Genomic DNA, 19,320 nt, shown 5'->3' with positions numbered 1-19,320 from the left:
CTCTATTGAAACAATAAAAAGGCCGTATTGAAATTGAATTTTCCTCCAAAAATGATGAATCCAACAATTTAGTTGAATTTTCAACGTACAGAAGAAATACTTTTAACCCAAAAATAGACGTGTTACATTTCAAGATAAACCAAAGAGTTTTTACCAAAGAGTTTAGAAGTAAACCAAGCGGTTAGATTTTCAATCGAAAAAATAACACAGAAAAAACTAAATAATCGCAGAAAAAACTAAAATAATCGCTCCATTTTTATTCGAGATGTAGCGAGAATTGCGAGGACAGCGCTATCTACCATCGTTTAAATTCATTTAATTGTAGAGAACCGTGGATTCCCATCTTTCAGTTGCTTTTGGCGCTTTTTTCTAAATGGTATTTCGGAGGAAATATATCACTAAAAACAAATTTTTTTCCTATTTTCTGTTACTGATTCTATATGTTTTACCGAAATTTGCTCACTTCATCGTCACGCCCGAGAAGAGATCAAAATTATTCTGTTTACCTCGGTGAAAATTTTGCTAAAATATTTTTTATTTTTAACCGTTGCAAGTCTTACCTGAAAAATTTTAACTTTTGTTTTCTCTGTGTCGTTTTAAATGTGGTGTCCCCATTTATAGCTCGAATTCACTTATCCATTGCCGTTTTCCCATTTCTGCTAAGGACGCCGTAGCAGACGACAGCATTTATTCCCTCGTAGGATAAACTTTCGCCAAATAGCATGTAAACTTGAACCGCGGGAAATTAGAAATGCAACAAAATTTAACTTTAGTTTTTTCTGTGAAAGTTCTAAACAAAAGGGTTGGTCTTTCCCCACGAGACAGATTTTCGACCAAATAGTTGAATTTTTAACTAAAAAGTAAAATTTTATCAAAATTTTCTTTATGAACGAAATGAATTCCATTTAAAAAATAGTGTAAATGGTAGAATATTCAGTCGATATACTGAAATTTATTAAATTATTATGAATTTTGCTGAAATTGTCATGAAGTTCACAAAGAATGGACTTGCAATATTCAACATCAAATTTTCGATTCAGTCTTTAATTTGACACATTTACATTTTAATGGAATTCTAGTTATAAGGTGGTATCAATTTTTGCTTTAATCCTTATTTTTTATTGTTGAGTCAAATTGTTTAAATGAGTGAGAGCTTTTCATACCTTTTCCAAGCAAACTTGGTCGCCATCCGAACGTTAAATTGAAAACTGGTCTCTTCATTTCAGTATAGAAGTTGAAATTAATTTTATATCAGTTTTCGAAATCATTTTAATACACACAAATTCGAATTTTAGAGCAACATTTTTTAAATTAAAAATTATTCAGTTAAAAATTAAAATAATTAAGTTTTGGTCCTTCGAGCAGAATAAAGTGAATCATACCTTCTGGGTTGAATGTCCTTCATTAAGAACGTGTCAATTATTTGTTCAGAAACATTATACCATGCTTCATCAAGATGTGACGATATCGAACATCACCCGTCAGTATTTTTTATTTCATTACGTAACATTTTTAGTTTGTGATTTCAGGTTGCCTATTTATCGGAGAAGATTTATCAATTTTTTGAACTATAAATTTTGTATATTCTAGTATTGTCAGTGATTTATAGAGATATAAAGTTATAATAAATGTTATATTTATACTTTTATGAAAGGATCAGGTCAGATTTTCGTTTTTCACGGATTTTGTTTATAAAAATAATAACTAACAAAACTTCGCCCAGACAGGAACTGATCGTCGACTCGATGTCGCTTTTTAGCGTCGAAAAAAGGTAGAAATTTTCGTAGATTCGGCAATTATTTGTCAGCGAAATCGACATCGTATCGAGGTCGATTCAATTGTCGAATCGACGTGGAAATGGCTTTCGTAACGACGTCAATTACATGCAGCATACTGTATTTAAATTAAAATTTTATTATTTTTAAATATTGCTAATATAGTATGTGCTATATTTATAATTTGAGTATTTTACTGTAATTTTTCGTAAGAATACCATAACCTACAAATATACAACTCATTAGTACTTTTCTAAAATTAACTGTAATATCGCATAACCCTAACGTGAAATTACAAACTGAAGACAGTTTTTTCATTTTTTCTTAAAAATACTTCTTTGACAATGGTAAATATTACGTCCCTCCCTGAAAGTAGTAAAATTTCGAAAAATATTTTTTAGTATATGCAATGACCATGATTGCACGTTCAAGCATGGTCATTGCAAATAGTGTTGATTTATACCGGTATTCTTGCTGGAAGTTCCTCGTTTAGGCTTTTTCCCTCAGACTCCTCGACACTAGATGAATTATTGACAGGCTCACCAGACATTATATCACCACTTTTTTCCTGGTAAAAATGTACAAGCAAACTAGCAGGCGACAATAAACGCGGCGAAGCGGAAGTTCACGGACGTTGCTGCCGTACAGAGTGTCACTTTCATGCGCATTGCGCAGTAGGAGTGCGTAGTGCAGTTGGGCGGGCACTTTGAACTTTGAGTTAATGAACTTGCCAATATTCCAGCAATTTGAAGAAATTTATATTCATGTTCACTAATTATGAATATTTATTTATTTTGGATGATATAACCATCAACGTTATTCGTAAATGAATTATGAAATGTTGTCACCACGTGTGTTTTAACAAGGAATTCATCTTTCAAATGAAGTAACAGAGATCATAGCATTTTCCTTCAGAAACAAATGGATTTTCAATGGGCAATAGGGAATGAAATCAAACTTAAAATGATTGAAATATTGATCATAATTATTATGCATGTGAAAATGAACTTCATCATCTTTTTGACACTGAACTATTTTATGTGTCGAGATGACGTCATTTCGAAGTCATTTCGACATCGGGAAATGTTTGTTAGGATTCACTCAAATTACAATAAATAAAGTATTTTTAGAGCAAGAGAATTCTTTTAATTTTTCGGGATATAAAAAAATTGCAGGTAAACTCAATGTAGTGGAGCATTAGGAGAATAAAAAAATATTCTAGAGTATCATGGAAACATTTTTTATGCTTTTTTTACATAGTGAATTCTCAGAGAATTTAAAAAAAAAATAGAAAATGTTTTGAATTATAAGCTGAAATCTTGAAAAAATGTGTAAAAGATTTTAAAGCAAAATTTTGTCAGCATGCACAATTTTAGCAACAATTTTAGTAAGTGTTAGAGATACTTAGACGTTTTGGGTTGATTTAAAAATAATTAAAACTCATAAGATTTTAGGATTTTTGTAAGGTTTCAAGAAAATGAAAAAAATTCCTTTGGTTCCTAGGAAAATTTAAAATGATTTTTGATTTTGAAAAATTAATTGTGAAGGGAATATTAAAAAATATTTCAAAAGATTTCAAAAGATTTCGAACATTTTCAAAGAAGAATCTGATAGCTTTTTGGAAATTTAAAAAAATTTTGCAGAATTAAAAAAAAATCACAAAAAATTTGAATGGTTATTCTAATTTAATTATTTTAACTTTATTTAAATAATAAGAAAGCAATATTCTGAAAAAAAACAGTCTAGATCACGCTAAAAATTTCTTAATAAGCCCTTCTCATTTGTCGAAAAGAATTTTCCATGTGTATAACTTTTTTTTCAAATTATTATATATAGTCCTAAATAATTTTTACCATGCAATTAGTGACAATGCAGTTAATATAATTTTCTACTCATCTTCAGTGGCTCAATGCTCTCTAATAAAATCTTAAAGATTTGATCATTAGTTAGTTAAATTTTACCAATTTTGAATTCGTGAGAAAAAAAAATCAAAAATTAAAACAATCGTTATTCTCCTCGTGCGTGATTAAAAAAAATTATTTTTTTTCTATAATTTTTTATTAACATTTGGCACAAAATAAAACTGCCCTGCAAGGTACAATTTTCAAGTTAACAAACAATCCAATGTCGCACTGAGAAAATATTTTTATTCGAAATATTATATATGATGAATGAAATATGTTAGGATAAAAATTTTTATTCAAATAATTTATAATTAAAGCCCAATTGGAAATCAATTTTAAAATCGCAAGGGATGGAGAGAGTAAAAAATACGATACTGGGAACATTAATAATTGAAATTAAACGCTAATCATTTGAAGATCTATATTTTTATTAGATACATCAATTTTACACCGAAGTACAGTCTTTTTTGCCCATTTCTCCTTATCAGAAACAATTATAATAAGGGCCATTCGATGCGGATTTGTATAGATTTCAAGACAATCTCGTTTATAATTGGTTTAACATTGTATTCGAGATGTTGCATCCTTTCGAATTTTTATTTGAATGTGCCCAGGATGCACAGTAAAATCCCATTAGATTAATAAAATCACACAGAGAAAAAGTTGTCCCAAAAATATCCTTGAGTAGTTTCTAGGACGTCCAAGTTCAGTCCAACCAACATCCCTAAGACGTATAATGTCCTAAAGATGTCCGAAAGACGTCTTAAAAACATTTCAGTGGGCGCTCTACTATGAAAATCCCCAAAAACGTCTTGGGGACATTCCTAGGACGTCCAATGGCAGTCTAATACACGTCTCCAAGACGTCTAATGACCTAAAAATGTGCTAAACACGTCTTAATAACATCTTAGTGGTCACTAAACCATAAAAATCCCAAGAAAGTCCTTGGGACGTTTCTAGGACATCCGATGGCAGTCCAATAAATGTCTCTTAGACATCTAATGTCTTAAATATGTCCTCAAGACGTCTTAGGAACATCTTAATAGTCACCACACCATAAACATCCCAAGAAAGTCTTTCGCACGCTCCTTGGACGTCCAATATCAGTCCAATCAACGTCTATGAGACGTCTAATGTCCTCAAGATGTCCTAAAGACATCTTAAAAAACCACAGTGGGCACTAAACCACGAAAATCCCAAGGAAGTCCTTAGGAAGTTTCTTGGACGTCTGATATTAGTCCAATGAACGTCTCTAAGACATCTATTATTCTAAAGACGTTCTAAAGACGTCTTAAAGCTGTCTAGAAAGTGTCTAAAAGAGATGCTTTAAACGACATCTTAGGGATGTCCCGGAGACGTCTCTAGGACATCCTTATATTTTTTTCCCACTGGAATAGGACGTTTTTGGGACATCTTTCGTAATGATATTATCTGTCTTAGAAGCACCCCTAGGATATCCAAAATACAGATTTTAAAGACATCTTAGGGATGTCCCGCAGAACTCTCTAGGAAATCCTTAATTTTGTTTGACAATTGGGGTCTTCTTGCCTATTTTATTCTGAATAACACGAACATTTTTTTGACACGAGCAGTTATTTGTTTGTTAGATTAGCGAATTGTGTGTTAAATTTTACATAACTTAGTTCGATAAACGGAGGACATTACGGCATTTTATTAAAATTTCGCTGTCAGTGATGTAAAACGAGTCGAACTGTTAGATACAGTTTTAATCCAAGAAAAAAGTCCTACTCTAAATATGTGAATGTTTGAATTAAACACTATAGAATTAAAAAAATGTTTAAACAAAGATTCTTAAATTTTGACGATTTCAAACATCTGAACTAAAGTTATCAGCTCTAAATCTTCTAAATTAAACAAATTTTTATTGTAAATTATCAATATTACAAATATCTAATTACGATACTTGAAACTTACACAATTGAAAATAAATTTTTTTTTAATGAAAATGTCTTTAAATTTAAAAATGTATAAATAAAAATTCTTAAATTTGGATGATTTCTAAGATGAGAAATCTAGTTTTAAATTTCAACTTTTCGAACTTAAAGAAATATCGAATTGAGGTCTTCAAAATTACAGAAATTTTAATTTAAAATTGTCCAAATTAAAACTCTTTAATTTCAATGATTTAAAAGTCATAGTACTAAAAATTTTAAGAGTAAATATTGAAAATTCTTGCAATTTATAGATTTTAATGAATTTGGAAATCAAAAGTCAAGTTTTCAGTAATATAAATTCCGAATTAAGGAAATGTCGAATGGAAATCATACTCCAAAGATACGAGAAGCCCATGAATCAAGAAATCCAAAGATACGAGCGTAAAATATGATCTTACTTCTGCGACATTTACATTTGTAAGGCGGGGATGGCGGTGGAAAAATTCTGCTCGCTCCTTTGGAATCGGGACGCTTGTATCTGTGGAACAGTCGTATCTTTGGAGCTCATATCTTTGGAGTGTGAGTGTGTCTAAAGATCAAAATTAGTTAACCATGAGCCCTGGCATTAAATATCGCATTCGCGTGTGGCATTATAAAGCTATCAATGTAGTTTCCATAACGCCTGAGCAACGCATTTCCGGCACTGCCTACTTCCATGTTAATCTCTCCCTGAATTTCCAACATGATAACATTATTAAATCTAGTATGTATACTAAAGTTTGGGTGTGTAACTCTGTGTAATATTGCGTGATACCGCAAGGGATGATTTGCATCATGCGATGCTACCATTATCGGGCGAGGGTGCATCCCTGCATGAAATAAGTCAGCTGGCGCAACGACGATAAATTCACGTATTGCATAGCCATGTCCTACAGGTTCATAGTTAGCTGTAATTACGACTCTGACAGGATTATAGATTCGCATATTATTTACATTTGGAATTGGTGGATGTGGTACTGTTCGCTTTTGACGTATGTGGGGAACTGCTGATTCACCTAAAAGAATAATAAACGTTAATTATTTGTTTAAAAAATTATTTTATGGAGGATTGCACGAGGAATTCCATGTTGAATGTCACGTGGAGACGTGTGTAATCACACGAGTGATGTAAGATACTTGATTCGAAACCGAAATTTCGTGAAACTGTAGAGCCTCCAGAAAAATGAGTGTTAGATATCCCTTTACCAAAATGGTACCAGAACGTCCTAGGAAGCGATTTTTTCATAATAATGATGATCGCTGTCTAAACATTCTTTTGCTTCGCGTTACATTGTGGTTTCGAATAAATTATCTTACATCACTCGTGTGGTTATTAGCGTCTGCACATGGATTTTAACATTCACCTCCTCATGTACATTTCCTTATAACATGGTGGTTTCGAATGAAATGATTTGAAATTTGACAAAAACTACATTCGCTTGCATTCAAAGTAGAGTTGTGAATTATGCCTCATAAGGAATTGTTCGGAATTATCTTGAATACATTTTGAGCAAAACAGAATTGTTCTGGATTTAAATGTTGACAATTATACTTAACGGTAGGAATTAAAATAACTTTAGCTTTTTTCTTCTCCTTATGGGATGTCCATTAACATTACCAATTTGAAGGGGGAGGGAAGACACACTGAATACTATGGTTGGTAACACGGGCAGGACGAGGTTCGGGGGAAGTAACGTCACATAGATAGAGAATATTTAAACGTTTTCGGATGTCACATTTTCAAGAATTCTTCTTTTTTCTCTATTCTGAATGAAAATACCGCGTCTTCCTTTTTTTGGGTCTTTTTCGCTTAAATGTGAAACGCATTAATAGAACCAGACAAGAAAAATCAACTAACGTTGGTTGAAACGTGTCCTATTATACGTTTTGTGCTGAATTCAGCCCCTTTGATTAAAAATTCTAGTATTTGTTTAAAAATGTTATTATTTTGTTGATTGGTTATTGTTTATTGGATTGCTGGTATTAAAAAGACACCTATTTCGGTTGCAAATTAAGTTCTTCATTATTTTTGCTTGTAGATTCATCTATCTGGTTAAATATTCAACTACACCCAACTTTCGGATTCTGTCCCCCCGTTCTCGGCCTTGCTAGAACTACTGACCCACGCTGATTCTCAACGCACAAGGCAAGAGATGGTTGCGACTCTCGCCTAGGAAAGGCCGCAGTGCGCAAGAACTCAGTTGCGCATGTTGCGCAATATTATGCTTTCTAACTGGAAGCGGTTTAGGCGACCGTTTGCGTTTGAATCCACCCAAATTTGGGTCGAGGCTATTTGCGGGCAACTCCCAACAGTGCACTAAAAGCGAGGATTCTGTGTATTTCATTTTCAGAAAATTAATCCTCTTGATTGAAAAATATGATCTTTGAGGATGAATTTTCTGTTTGAAAATTCGTCTTTTACGGTCGAAATTTCGAAATTTCTTGGTCAGGAATTCATAATTCTAAGTTAAAAATGCAACTGTTTGAGGCTAAATTAATTTGGCTCCGTTAAGGATTCAACAATTTGGAATAAAATTAAAGTATTTGCTTGAAAATTAACATTGTTTAGTTAAAAATTCAACCGTTTTGTAGATGATTCGTCCTTTTTGCTTTAAAACTCAACAATATTTCATTCCTTCATTGACAATTTAAATCTTTTATTTAAACAAAGAAATAATTTTCCAAGTTCCAAATTCTTCTTTTTTGATTAAGAATTAACTTTTTTACATAATTTTGTAACTATTTCTCTTTCAATTCAACTCTGTGGTTGAAGATTAAACTTTCTTAAAAATTCATATTTTTGGTTCAAGATTCATAATTTTATTTTAAAATTCATCTCTTTAATTGAACATTAAATTTGTTTGCTAAAAATTTGTCTCTTTAGTTTGAAAATGCATCTTTTTTAACTAAAAATGCACTATTTTATTTAAAAATGTATACTTGTGGATTCCATCTTCAATCGTTTTGTAGAAAATTCGTCTTTAAGGCTTAAAAATGTTAAAAATTGTAGAAAATTCAATTTTTGTGTAGAATACTGGTTATTTACAAAATTTAAATTCATTTCTTCACAAAAAATTGCACTGTAAGTTTTGGTTATAAAGGGATCTTTTAAATTTTAAATTTCTCTTTTTTGATTAAAAATGTATTTAATTTATGAAATATTCATATTTTTTGTTGAAAATTAAAGTTTTTTAATTTGTCTTTTTCGGTAACATTTGAGTGTTTTCCATCAAAAATTAAAATCTTTTTTTTTATCTCCTTAATTGAAAGTTTTATTTCTTTCTGGAAACTTTTTTTTGGTTGAAATTCTAACCACATTAAAGAAAATTTAATGTTGTTTTTGAAAACATAATTTTTTAACTCAAATATGACTATTTTTTTGAAAATGAATATTTATGGGTAGAAAATTCAACTGTTTTGTAGGAAATTTACCTCTTGGGCTTTGTTGTAGAAAATTATCTTACTTTTTGAATAGATATTTTTTAATATAAAATTATCCATTTGTCAAACATTTATTTTCTTCTTTCTACTTTTTACTTAAAAATTCATCTTTTGGGTTGAAAATTAAAACCGTTTGGTCGCAAATCTAAATATTTGGTATAAATTTCCATTCGAAAATTCAACTATTTTGTAGAATCTTCACGCAATTTGTTGAAAATTCGTCTTTTTTGGTCAAATCTTACTTACAACCAGGAAGTAGAACTATTTTCTTAATAATTTATTTTTTGGTGGAAGATTCTAAATTCAAAAACCAATAGACACTAATTTTTTATCTAAGGAAACACTTCTTAGAGGGTTGAAGTCACCCTTCAAAAATGTTTACAATCATACAAAAAATTGCTTAATTAATCTAAATTCATGACAACAAATTTGAAAAAAAAAACATTTTTATGCATCTGCACGAAAGTAAGCTTTGATATTTTATGATTTTCGGAAAGAAAACATATTTCAGGGGGTGACTAACTTCAGACGCATTAATTGCTGGAATTTGAGCTTAAACCTCTTAACTGTTAATGAAAATATCGATACTTACTACAAATTAGAATGATATTAAGCCACCTATAATTTTTATTTTAAAGTAAAATATGTGTTTTTAATAATATTTATATTTTTCAACGTGTATTTATCTTCAATTTATGCATGTTTCGTCAAATTAATTTTTTCTAAAATTTACGTTAGAGAGACCGAAAAGGATACTGAATTTTTGACGAAGCACGTAAATACTCCTACGGAAAATTATTCCACTACAATCTAATTTTGATGATAATGTTTCTATATTTTAAACGTTTTTTAATTTAATTTCGGAAAATTAAAGAAGAAAAACTAGAAGGAAGGAAAGCTGATCCTGCAGAAATTGGGAAATAAAGGATGTAGGAAAAGAAAGCGAAAACCAAAAAAATAGTTTCGGAATGTACGGAAACGATTAAGGCAATCGGACTAACAATATGAAGTGCACAAATTAAAAAAAAATTTAACAATTATTTGTATTCGTATGGTCGCGTTTGAAAACTCGTGTCTGACCTTTGGACGTAAAAACTGTTTGATCTTTCACAACTCGCGAGTGACGCCTTCGCAAGTAGTAGTGGCCCTCATTTGTCAGCCCTTTTTAAATTTTTAGAAGAAATACACGATTTCAGCCCTTTTTCATTCCTATGAAGTGGGATTAAAGTTCTAATTTTCTGTTTAAAAATTCTAAAATTCCCAAAAAATTTGAAATTATTAAAATTTCTAAAATGTTTCAAACTTATAAAATAAAATGAAAATTAATTTTTAAAATTTAGGATTTTAAAAAATGTATTCTAGAAATTTTAGAAACGTTAATATTTTAATAATTATTTTTAAAAATTTCCAAATTTTTCATATTTTAGAAAATTGCTAGAATTTTGTATATTAAAATTTGTTTTAAAATGTTCATAATTTCAGAAATTTTGAACAGATTTAAAATTTAGATAATTTTCGAATATTTTATTTTAAACAATTCGGAAATTTTAGAAATTTTTGTAATTTCTGAAATTCTTCATACTTAAGACGTTTTGATAATTTCGGAAGTTTTTCAGAAATTTTGAACAGTTTCGAAATTTCGATGATTTTAATATTTTTCGAAAATTTTAGATAATTTAAACATTATTGAAATTCCAGAAAGTTTTGTCATTTCATCAGATCTGCATATTTGAGACGTTTTTATAATTTTAGAATTTTTAGGAATCCTGAACAGTTTAAAAATGTTATTACATAGTCAAGTTTCCATAATTTTTCTAATTAGGAAAGTTTCACATATCTTAAAAATTTGGAAGTTTGAATAATTTAAAAAATTTTTGATCATTTTGAAATGTTTCTGGAAATTTCGTTAATTTTATGTTTAAGACATTTTAGAAATTTTAGAAGTTTTGATTATTCAACTTTTTTTAATTTTACAAATTATAATAATTTTATAAATTTCGAAAATTTGGTGAAATTCATCAATATTAGAAATTTGAATAATTTTAAACATTTTTGAAATTTCTGCAAATTTTATTATGAGCGCTATTTACACTAACTGCAGTAACCCCGCGCAGTGACTCTATTCTCGTCCTTATACGAGTACTTATATTCATTATTTCGAATGTTTCAGAAATTATTTGAGTTTGATTTCCTATTAGTATTTTTGTCGAGATTTTCGTGTTTTATTCCTTTCATTAAAAACAAACTTGTAAATATATGGAATTTGTTTTTCGGAACGAAGGAGAATAATTCTGGCTTCCAGGTCGATGAAATAATTATAATTGTAATTTCAAATCAATATTTTCAACGGTCCATTAATCTAGCACCTACAGAACCGAATTTCGAAATTTTTCATAGCTCAGAATTTTAGTCTTTTTTGGGTTTTTTTTTGTACGCTATATAAAATTTTTGTTCAACTAATACGTAATTTACTCGATTGCAATGTCAAAATTTATTTCAAAAATTTTTAATTTTTTTAATTTGAATTTTAAGTAAGAAAAAAGTAGCTCAAGTAGATCAAAATCACAAGAAAAAAACTATAGATTATGAGGAAATGCAATACATTTTCTGCACCAAAAATAAAATTCAGGACAATTCCTGAATTTTCCCGGATTTTTTCAAGTTCCCGGATGATTTCCGTATTTCCTTAAATTTCCGCACAGTAGACACCCTATTATTTTATTTTCATTCATCAATAATTGATTATTACTTTATAAGATTTGAATATTTGATCGATGGTTTCCATTTTTCCATTTAAAAAAAAAACAAATTAAGCAAATAGAAAAAAACTAGTAAATATGTCCTACTCCTCAGCAAACATTGTGATTTTTGTTTTATTTTTCAACGTTACATATTTTACTAAATTGATTATAATCAACTAATTACTCTCTTGCTGTTTTAAAATAGAGGATCATTTCGCTGACCCCACTACCCACGCAAATTTAACTTTTTTTTGGCCAAATATTTAGTGTAGAATTTGTTCAAATTTATACGACCAAAATTAGAATTTGTACATCACCGGAAGTACCTGATTTCTCAAAAAAACACTGGCGGGGCCATCGAAACGTTTTGCTGGCCCCGACATTATTTAAAATCAACTTTATATGGGTGCATTATTTTCGTTTTGATTTTTTAAATTTGTACAACTCACTTCAACCCCTAAAAACAACCCCCTGTGAGAAAAACGCCATGGCGGGGCCAGCTAAACGTTTCGCTGGCGCCGACATTATCCAAAATCAACTTTACATGGGTGCATGATTTTCGTTTTAAATGGCTCAAATTTGTACAACCGAGTTCAACCCCTAAAAACTACCCCCTGTTAGAAAATTGACATGGCAGAACCAGCGAAACGTTTCGCTGGTCCTGACTTTATCCAAAATCAACTTTATATGGGTGCATTAGTTTCGTCTTAATTTGTTGAAATTGGTGTAACCAAATTCAACCCCTGACAACTACCCCCTGTACGAAAAACACCATGACGGGACCAGCAAAACGTTTCGCTGGCCCCGCCAGTGTTTTTCTGAGGAATCAGGTACTTCCGGTGATGCACAAATTTTAATATTGATTGTACAAATTTAAACAAATTCTGCACTAAATATTTGGCCGAAAAAAGTTAAATTTGCGTGGGTGGTGGGGCCAACGAAATGGTCCTTCAAAATAGTGCGAGATACAAATTCATACAGTTAACACACAGCTTTTTCATTGACGCGCTTTTTCCCTTCAAAATATTAGAAATATTCTGCAGTCGATCTACTGTTGTGCCGCGTGACGTCATGTCGACTCGTTTGTAAACGCAAAGGGTCGCTTTATGAGACAACGCGATACACTATTTTCGTTATTTTATACGTTATTCACGTTCCGAACACTATTTTCATTCTTTTCCTTAAATTTTCGTTCGAGTTACGGAAAATACCTTATTTTCTTTACACTTCTTACTGATCTTTCTAAATAACGAGTTACATTAAACCTCGCATTAAACTCACAATGATTCAATATCGTCTTCATTATTTACAGTAATTCTTTGCATTAATTACACTGATTTGAAAGTGATTTGCCCCTCGCAATTTTCATAAGTTTACAAATGTTCAACATTTTATAAACTTGAGAAAATACTGAAAATTTCTAAAATTTTGAAAGTGGACGGAAACTGAGAAAATTCAAAAATTTTTTGTAACACAGTTTTTGGGGTGAGGGAATCAATTTACATAAAATGCGTGCTTCCAGATGTATAATGTTTTATCATTTGTGTATAAAGTCAGTGTGTACTCCTGAAAAGTAGAACTTTACTTTCGTTTCACAAAAATAAAAAAGGGCTGAAATCGTGTAAGTCTTCTAAAAATTGGATTTGTTTAAAAAGTTTCTCTTGTGGACATCTGACTGACCACATTCAATTTAAGGACATGGCTGACCAAAGACGGTCGCTACTACTTTATAAGGCATCGCTCGCGAGTTCGGTGCTCATGACTTCTTTTTTTTATAACTTACACAATTTCGACTTCCACAAGTCAAACGTGATTTTCCAAACGCGCAAAACGACTTCCAAGTGATTAGTAAAAGAAATTTTTTATACTACATTTTTTGTGCAGTGTGACGTTAGTCTCCAATTTGAAAACTCAATATGCGGGAAACACTAACTAACACTAACCCGCCTATACGAGAAACACTAACCTAGCAAGGAAGCTGTTCATTTTTGAAGAGTAGTGGGACAGGTACCTCTAAAGAAAAGGTTTTTTAGGTATTTGAAGCCGTTGCTCTTGGTGGTGTGGAACCCACCTTAAACTGTAGCCGTCCTCTCACCACCAAACAAATTTGTGGGGTTGTGTAAAAGAATAGGGGAGAGGTACAAGGAAAATGTAAACACTTAGGGGACACATTATAAACTTCTATTCCATATTAACAAGGAAGTTTTCCACTATTTCTGTTATAAAATTTATGACTTAGAGACTGGTAAACCTAGATCATCGATGCATGGAAAGAATACAAAGCATAAAGTACCAACAGAAAGTAATAATGAAGTCATTTTTCATACATATTTCTTGCACCGAGTTCAACATGTCGTTTCATCATTCTCAGAAAAACTGATGTGACCATTGTGAAGAAGCAAAATCTAACCAAAACCGTACTCTTTCTCTGCGAGAAATATACAAGGCCCGTCAGGAAAGTAAAGTCGAATCCAAGAAAGAACGTAATCGTGATCGAAGTGACAATGACCCAACCACCGTCAATATCTGTTTCGAGCTGGAAAATGTTTTTGGCTTAATAAAAGTTAAAGTTTATAATTTCTTTTACAAAATAAAATTGAGCGTGTACATATCAACTGCAGAATACTTTCCTAATATGAAACTGCCCTTTTCAAATAATATTTTGTAAGGAAACGTGCCAAGAAACCCGAAAATTGAAATAATTACACAGAAGTTTGTAGAACCAGGTCACAGTCTCGTTCAGGAGTAATGGATAAAGAAAAGGTCTGAGTTCTGGAAAAATTTTTTAATTGCCAATATCCTGGACCATCTCTAAAATAGGCTAAAGTTCCATTCCAAATTATTAAAAGCATTGTTTATGAATAAAGTCAGCGTTTCCAAGTAACTTGTCCAAACAGACACGGCGAACAAACTCCCAAGTTCAATTCATAAATCCTACACCAACCCGACAAACTCTCAGCAAAGCCGATTTTCTTGGAATTCACAAAATCAAACTCCATAACCAATTTGACGACTTGTTTGGCAAGAATGGACCTGAAACGATCATAAGCATACTTTATAGCAGATAAAAAGAAAAATGATAATATTTACACTGTTACAGAAAAATTTTAGAGAAAATGAATCTGGACGCTAATTACGACATTAGGAAAATCAAATCAAAATAGGCGGTACATACAAAAATAACTAACTAGCATTTCTGAATTTATTCTGAAAATTTTTTAAAGCTTTTACTAACGTCGGTAAGACTATCCATGACACTGGCCTTGGAAAGTGGGCTATACAAGAAAAATATGTAAATTCATCACGAAAAAAATGAAAATATGAATCCTGCATGTAGTGTTTTTAATGAGAAAGTTTCGTAAGGGTGTATCCTTTAACGTATCAAAAATGCTAGAACAGATCAATTGCCAAACAGGTTTTCTTTTTTATTTTTGTTGAAAATTGTTCCTAAAGCTACTTTTGCGTAGACAAATGATTCCCATTGCATTTTAGTGCAAAATGTCCAACAAAAAAAAGAAAAAGCACACAATTTTCAGAAAATTTAGTTCAAAAACAATCCGCTATTTACCATAGGTTTTGAGTTCTGATATATTTAAAAATCCCCACCTTTTTCGAATTTTTGCGAAAAATCACTAAGTTTAAAAAACAACATGTATACCTTTGAACCACTTTTCTATATAAGACAGTGTTCCGCAGATAAGTGAAAGTAGACTCAATTCCCTGCGGTTATAAAAAAAGAAAAATGCCCTTCCTGCAATAGGTCATAAGTTATGATCCTTCAAAGTTGGCCACTTTTGCCTGTTTCTACGAACAAAAAACTGGAGCTCAGTTTCTTTCAATAAAATCGAGTAAGGTTTAATTTCCGTTGATGATGCCAGAGGATGAAATAGAGTCAATTTAGCTTAAGTTAAAAAATAGTGCTCTAGCCCTCATTGGTATCACAGAAAAGGAAGGTCTAAGGAAAGAAAAAAAACAAAGGGGTAGGCCGAGGAAAAAGGATAAGAGCAAATTGGGAAGCCAAAAGTACGGAAGAAATGGACAAATTCATAATAAAAAATAATTAATTGACCTTTGGGGTGAGTTTAAAAGAGGCGGTTTTTGGCAAAAGCAAACACTTGACAGAACCCCAAATGAATCACCGATACGGACTCATGAGAACAAAAAAGATAAAGAAGTAAGTGGAAATTATTTAGGCAATGAAGAAGACGAAAACCAAGACGGGGCTTGAAGTCAGCAGCGAACCGAACTTAATTTAAAAGGTAATAGGAGGGAGGGGGAATTGAGGGCCTTAACAATGAAGTGTTGGAGATAGTGAAATTAGATTCCTGGAACACTAAGAAAAGACAGATGGAGAGAGAGAAGAATTTTAAACGGACCAAAATCATCATAGAAGATGACCTGTTGGAAAGACAATCTGAATTGCAGGGATCGATAGAGGGAAAAGTATGGGAAGCTAAAAATAAAGGGAGGCAGGCCTCCTCAAGCTACATGAGATTGCAAATAAAGGGTAAAACATTTTTTTGGGATGAATTAAAAGAAGCGAGGGAGAAGCAGAATTTTCGTAGACCAACATATTAGTGATCCACGAGTAATTGTATAGAACGTTAAGGGAGTAACTGGGACATTTGGCATTTTTTAAAGAACTCTGATTTGACCAAACTAAGCGAGACTTGGCTAGAGAAAAAGAGAGAAGACGTGTAATCAAAATTAAGTGAAAATTTTGTATGGTCAACAAAGCCGGCGATGGAATTCAAGAAGTAAGGTAGGGCGAAGGGAGGGCAATTGATAACAATAAGACAAAATGTGAGCAAAGGGGTTTATGTTTGCGAGTGGGAATATGGTTTAATTTTAAAAGGTAGGAAATTTGAATGCAATGAAAAGCTGCTGAACATTGTAACGGTTTATAATAATATTGGAACTGCAAATGTGAAAAGTAAGTTGTATGTTATTGTAGACGAATCTATAAGAGAAATGGAAAGTACGGAGAAACTAAAAATGAGTTAATCACGGATGAAGGTTTAACTGAGAACTTTACGAATAAATGGTGGGTCAGACAAAGATGTCCGCTGAGCACAACTCTTTTAAAAGTTTTTGTAGAAGATTTAGAGGAAGAGGGTGAAAGGAAAAAAGAATGTACAATGATAGGAAACACTTCGGTTCATGCATTGAAATTTGCTGACGATCTCAGTCTGGAAGAGGTTTTTGCTAACGGTTTGACCAAAATGCTCAGAATTTTATATAAGGAAGAAGGAAAAGAAAGGGTAAAAATTGAAAACATTTGGAGAAGAACTAGAAGTAGTGGATCGATATAAGTACTTGGGTTCTTGGTTTGCAACTGCGGGGACTTTTATTATGCCTCTGAAAACTTTAGCAGGAAAAGCCCAGAAAGCTATCAACACAGCATGAGGGGTGATGAAAAGAGTATGAATAAATAATTTAGGAAGAAGACTCTACTTGTCAGACACTTTGGCAAAGTCAGAGGCCCTATACGGGGTTGAAGTATGGGGATGGAAAAGGTCAGAGGTTATGGAAAAAGTGCAAAGCAGGTACATAAAAATAATAACAGGGATAGATAGAAACACGCCAAATTATATTTGGAGAATGGAAGCAGGGAGAAGAAGTCTAGAAATTGAGGCGAGAAAAAGGGCAAGTAGATACGCTTTAAAAATTGTGAGAATGGTGCGAGATAGACTACCTAGGATTTCTAGAATGGAGAAACATTACACTTAATGAGAAACGAAGGATTTCTCAGTGGGCATAAAGTTTAGCGACGTCTTTACGACATCGTTACGACAGCCTTACGACAACTTTATGACATCCTATGTCTCTGTCGTTAAGGTGTCTTTAAGATATCGTAAATAAGTCGTATGATCTGACGATGTCTTTGCGATTTTGGAAAGACACCGAAACGACATGGACATAGAATATCGTAAAGTTGTCGTAAAGTTGCCGTAAATATGTCGCAACGATGTTGTAAAGACGTCGCCAAATTTTTTGCCCACTGGGAAATGAAGGTGAAATGAAAGCAACTACGTTTGCTAACTTCAAGCAAAGTGCACGTAAAATAAGCGCTATATAAACGTAAATACAAAACAAATTTGGAAACACTCGAGATCGAATTTACAGCTAGTTTCACTTTTTTAAAAGTATTTTTGTCGCAAAAAACAATTGGAAGATTTTTAACATTTTGATCAATTTCCGGAAATTTACGAAATTTTTGGTAATTTATGGTAATATCACAGGTATATTAACTTACCATAAATTGCACCAAATTCAATTCAAAAATGTCTATACATTTCCGGAAATGAATGGAATTTTTAGGTCATTTATGGTACTTTTATAGATAAATATGGTAAATTACCATGAACTACCTCAAGTCAACTCTAAAATTTTTTATAAATTTTAGGAAATTTATGAAATTTTTGTTAATTTATGGTAATATTATAGGCAATTTATGGTAACTTACCATAAATTGCCCAAAGTTCAAATAAAAAATGTCTATACATTTTCGAAAATATCTACAAATTTTCGGTCATTATACATGTAAATTAATTAATTTTACAGATAAATATGAAAAATTTTCATAAATTACCCAAAATTTTTTGATAACCTATGATGATATTACAGGTAATTTATAGTTATTTATGAAAAATTACTCAAAATTCAATTTAAAAAATGTCAATTTCCGTCAATTTTCAAAAATAACCGGAAATATATGGAAATTGTCAGTCGTTTATGATAATTTTACAGGTAAGTATGAAAATGACCATAAATTACCCAAAATTCTATTGTGTTGTATAGTAGTTATATTGTAGGTAATTTATGTAAACTTGAGATAAATTATTCAAAAATCAATTTAAAACTGTCGATAAATTTCCGGCAATTTTTGGTAATTTACGGTAATTTATCAATTATATTTCGTAACTTTTCACAAATCACCCCAAAATTCTATTATCTGCAATCAAACGTTCCTTACAGCTTTCATGGTAAGTGGGCTTATCGTCGTAAAATATGAGGTCGTAGATATATAGTTTTCATTATTCACATCTATTTGCACTTTTCACTCCCTAGTGAGTGACAAGTAGAGCTTTAGCCCCGCTTCATAGGCTTCGAAAGGGGCTGAAATCATGCATGTGCCATCAAAAAAACTTTTTGATAATGGTTTGTAACGATATCTTCTAATGAATATTTTTTGCATTAAAAATAAGTAATTGATTAATTGCAAACAATGATATATCAAACGTAATTCAATAATTAAACAAATTATAAATAAATTATTAAATTTATTACTTTGTATGGAAATAAATACTGTAACTACTAGGTATAAACACACCACCCTTTCTTCTACTAATCAACAAAGTCCATAATTCATTCAATTAAAAATTCCATAATAAATCATTTTTTTCTCCAATTATTTTTTCAACTCATGCTTTTTGATTTAACATTCAGTTTGCTTTCAATTCTCATCTTGTTATGTAGGTGAATAGGTGCAATCTCCCAAACCCATGTTTCGAGAAACAACCCC

At 31.4% G+C, this 19,320-nt stretch overlaps 1 protein-coding gene across 1 annotated transcript in view; it reads right to left on the bottom strand.

Moving 5' to 3' along the window:
* Positions 1-6,180: 6,180 nt before the first annotated feature.
* The window catches only part of LOC117177071, a 20,759-nt gene continuing 7,619 nt past the window's right edge, over positions 6,181-19,320 (bottom strand). Inside the window, exon 2 of the mRNA XM_033367557.1 lies at positions 6,181-6,629. Coding sequence (XP_033223448.1) covers positions 6,181-6,629 — 449 coding nt within the window. The remainder of the gene's footprint in view (positions 6,630-19,320) is intronic.

The sequence above is a fragment of the Belonocnema kinseyi genome, chromosome 1 (assembly GCF_010883055.1).
Source record: "Belonocnema kinseyi isolate 2016_QV_RU_SX_M_011 chromosome 1, B_treatae_v1, whole genome shotgun sequence".
NCBI lineage: Eukaryota > Metazoa > Arthropoda > Insecta > Hymenoptera > Cynipidae > Belonocnema > Belonocnema kinseyi.
Note: the sequence above shows the minus strand (reverse complement) of the source record. Positions and strands in the feature narration are given on the sequence as shown.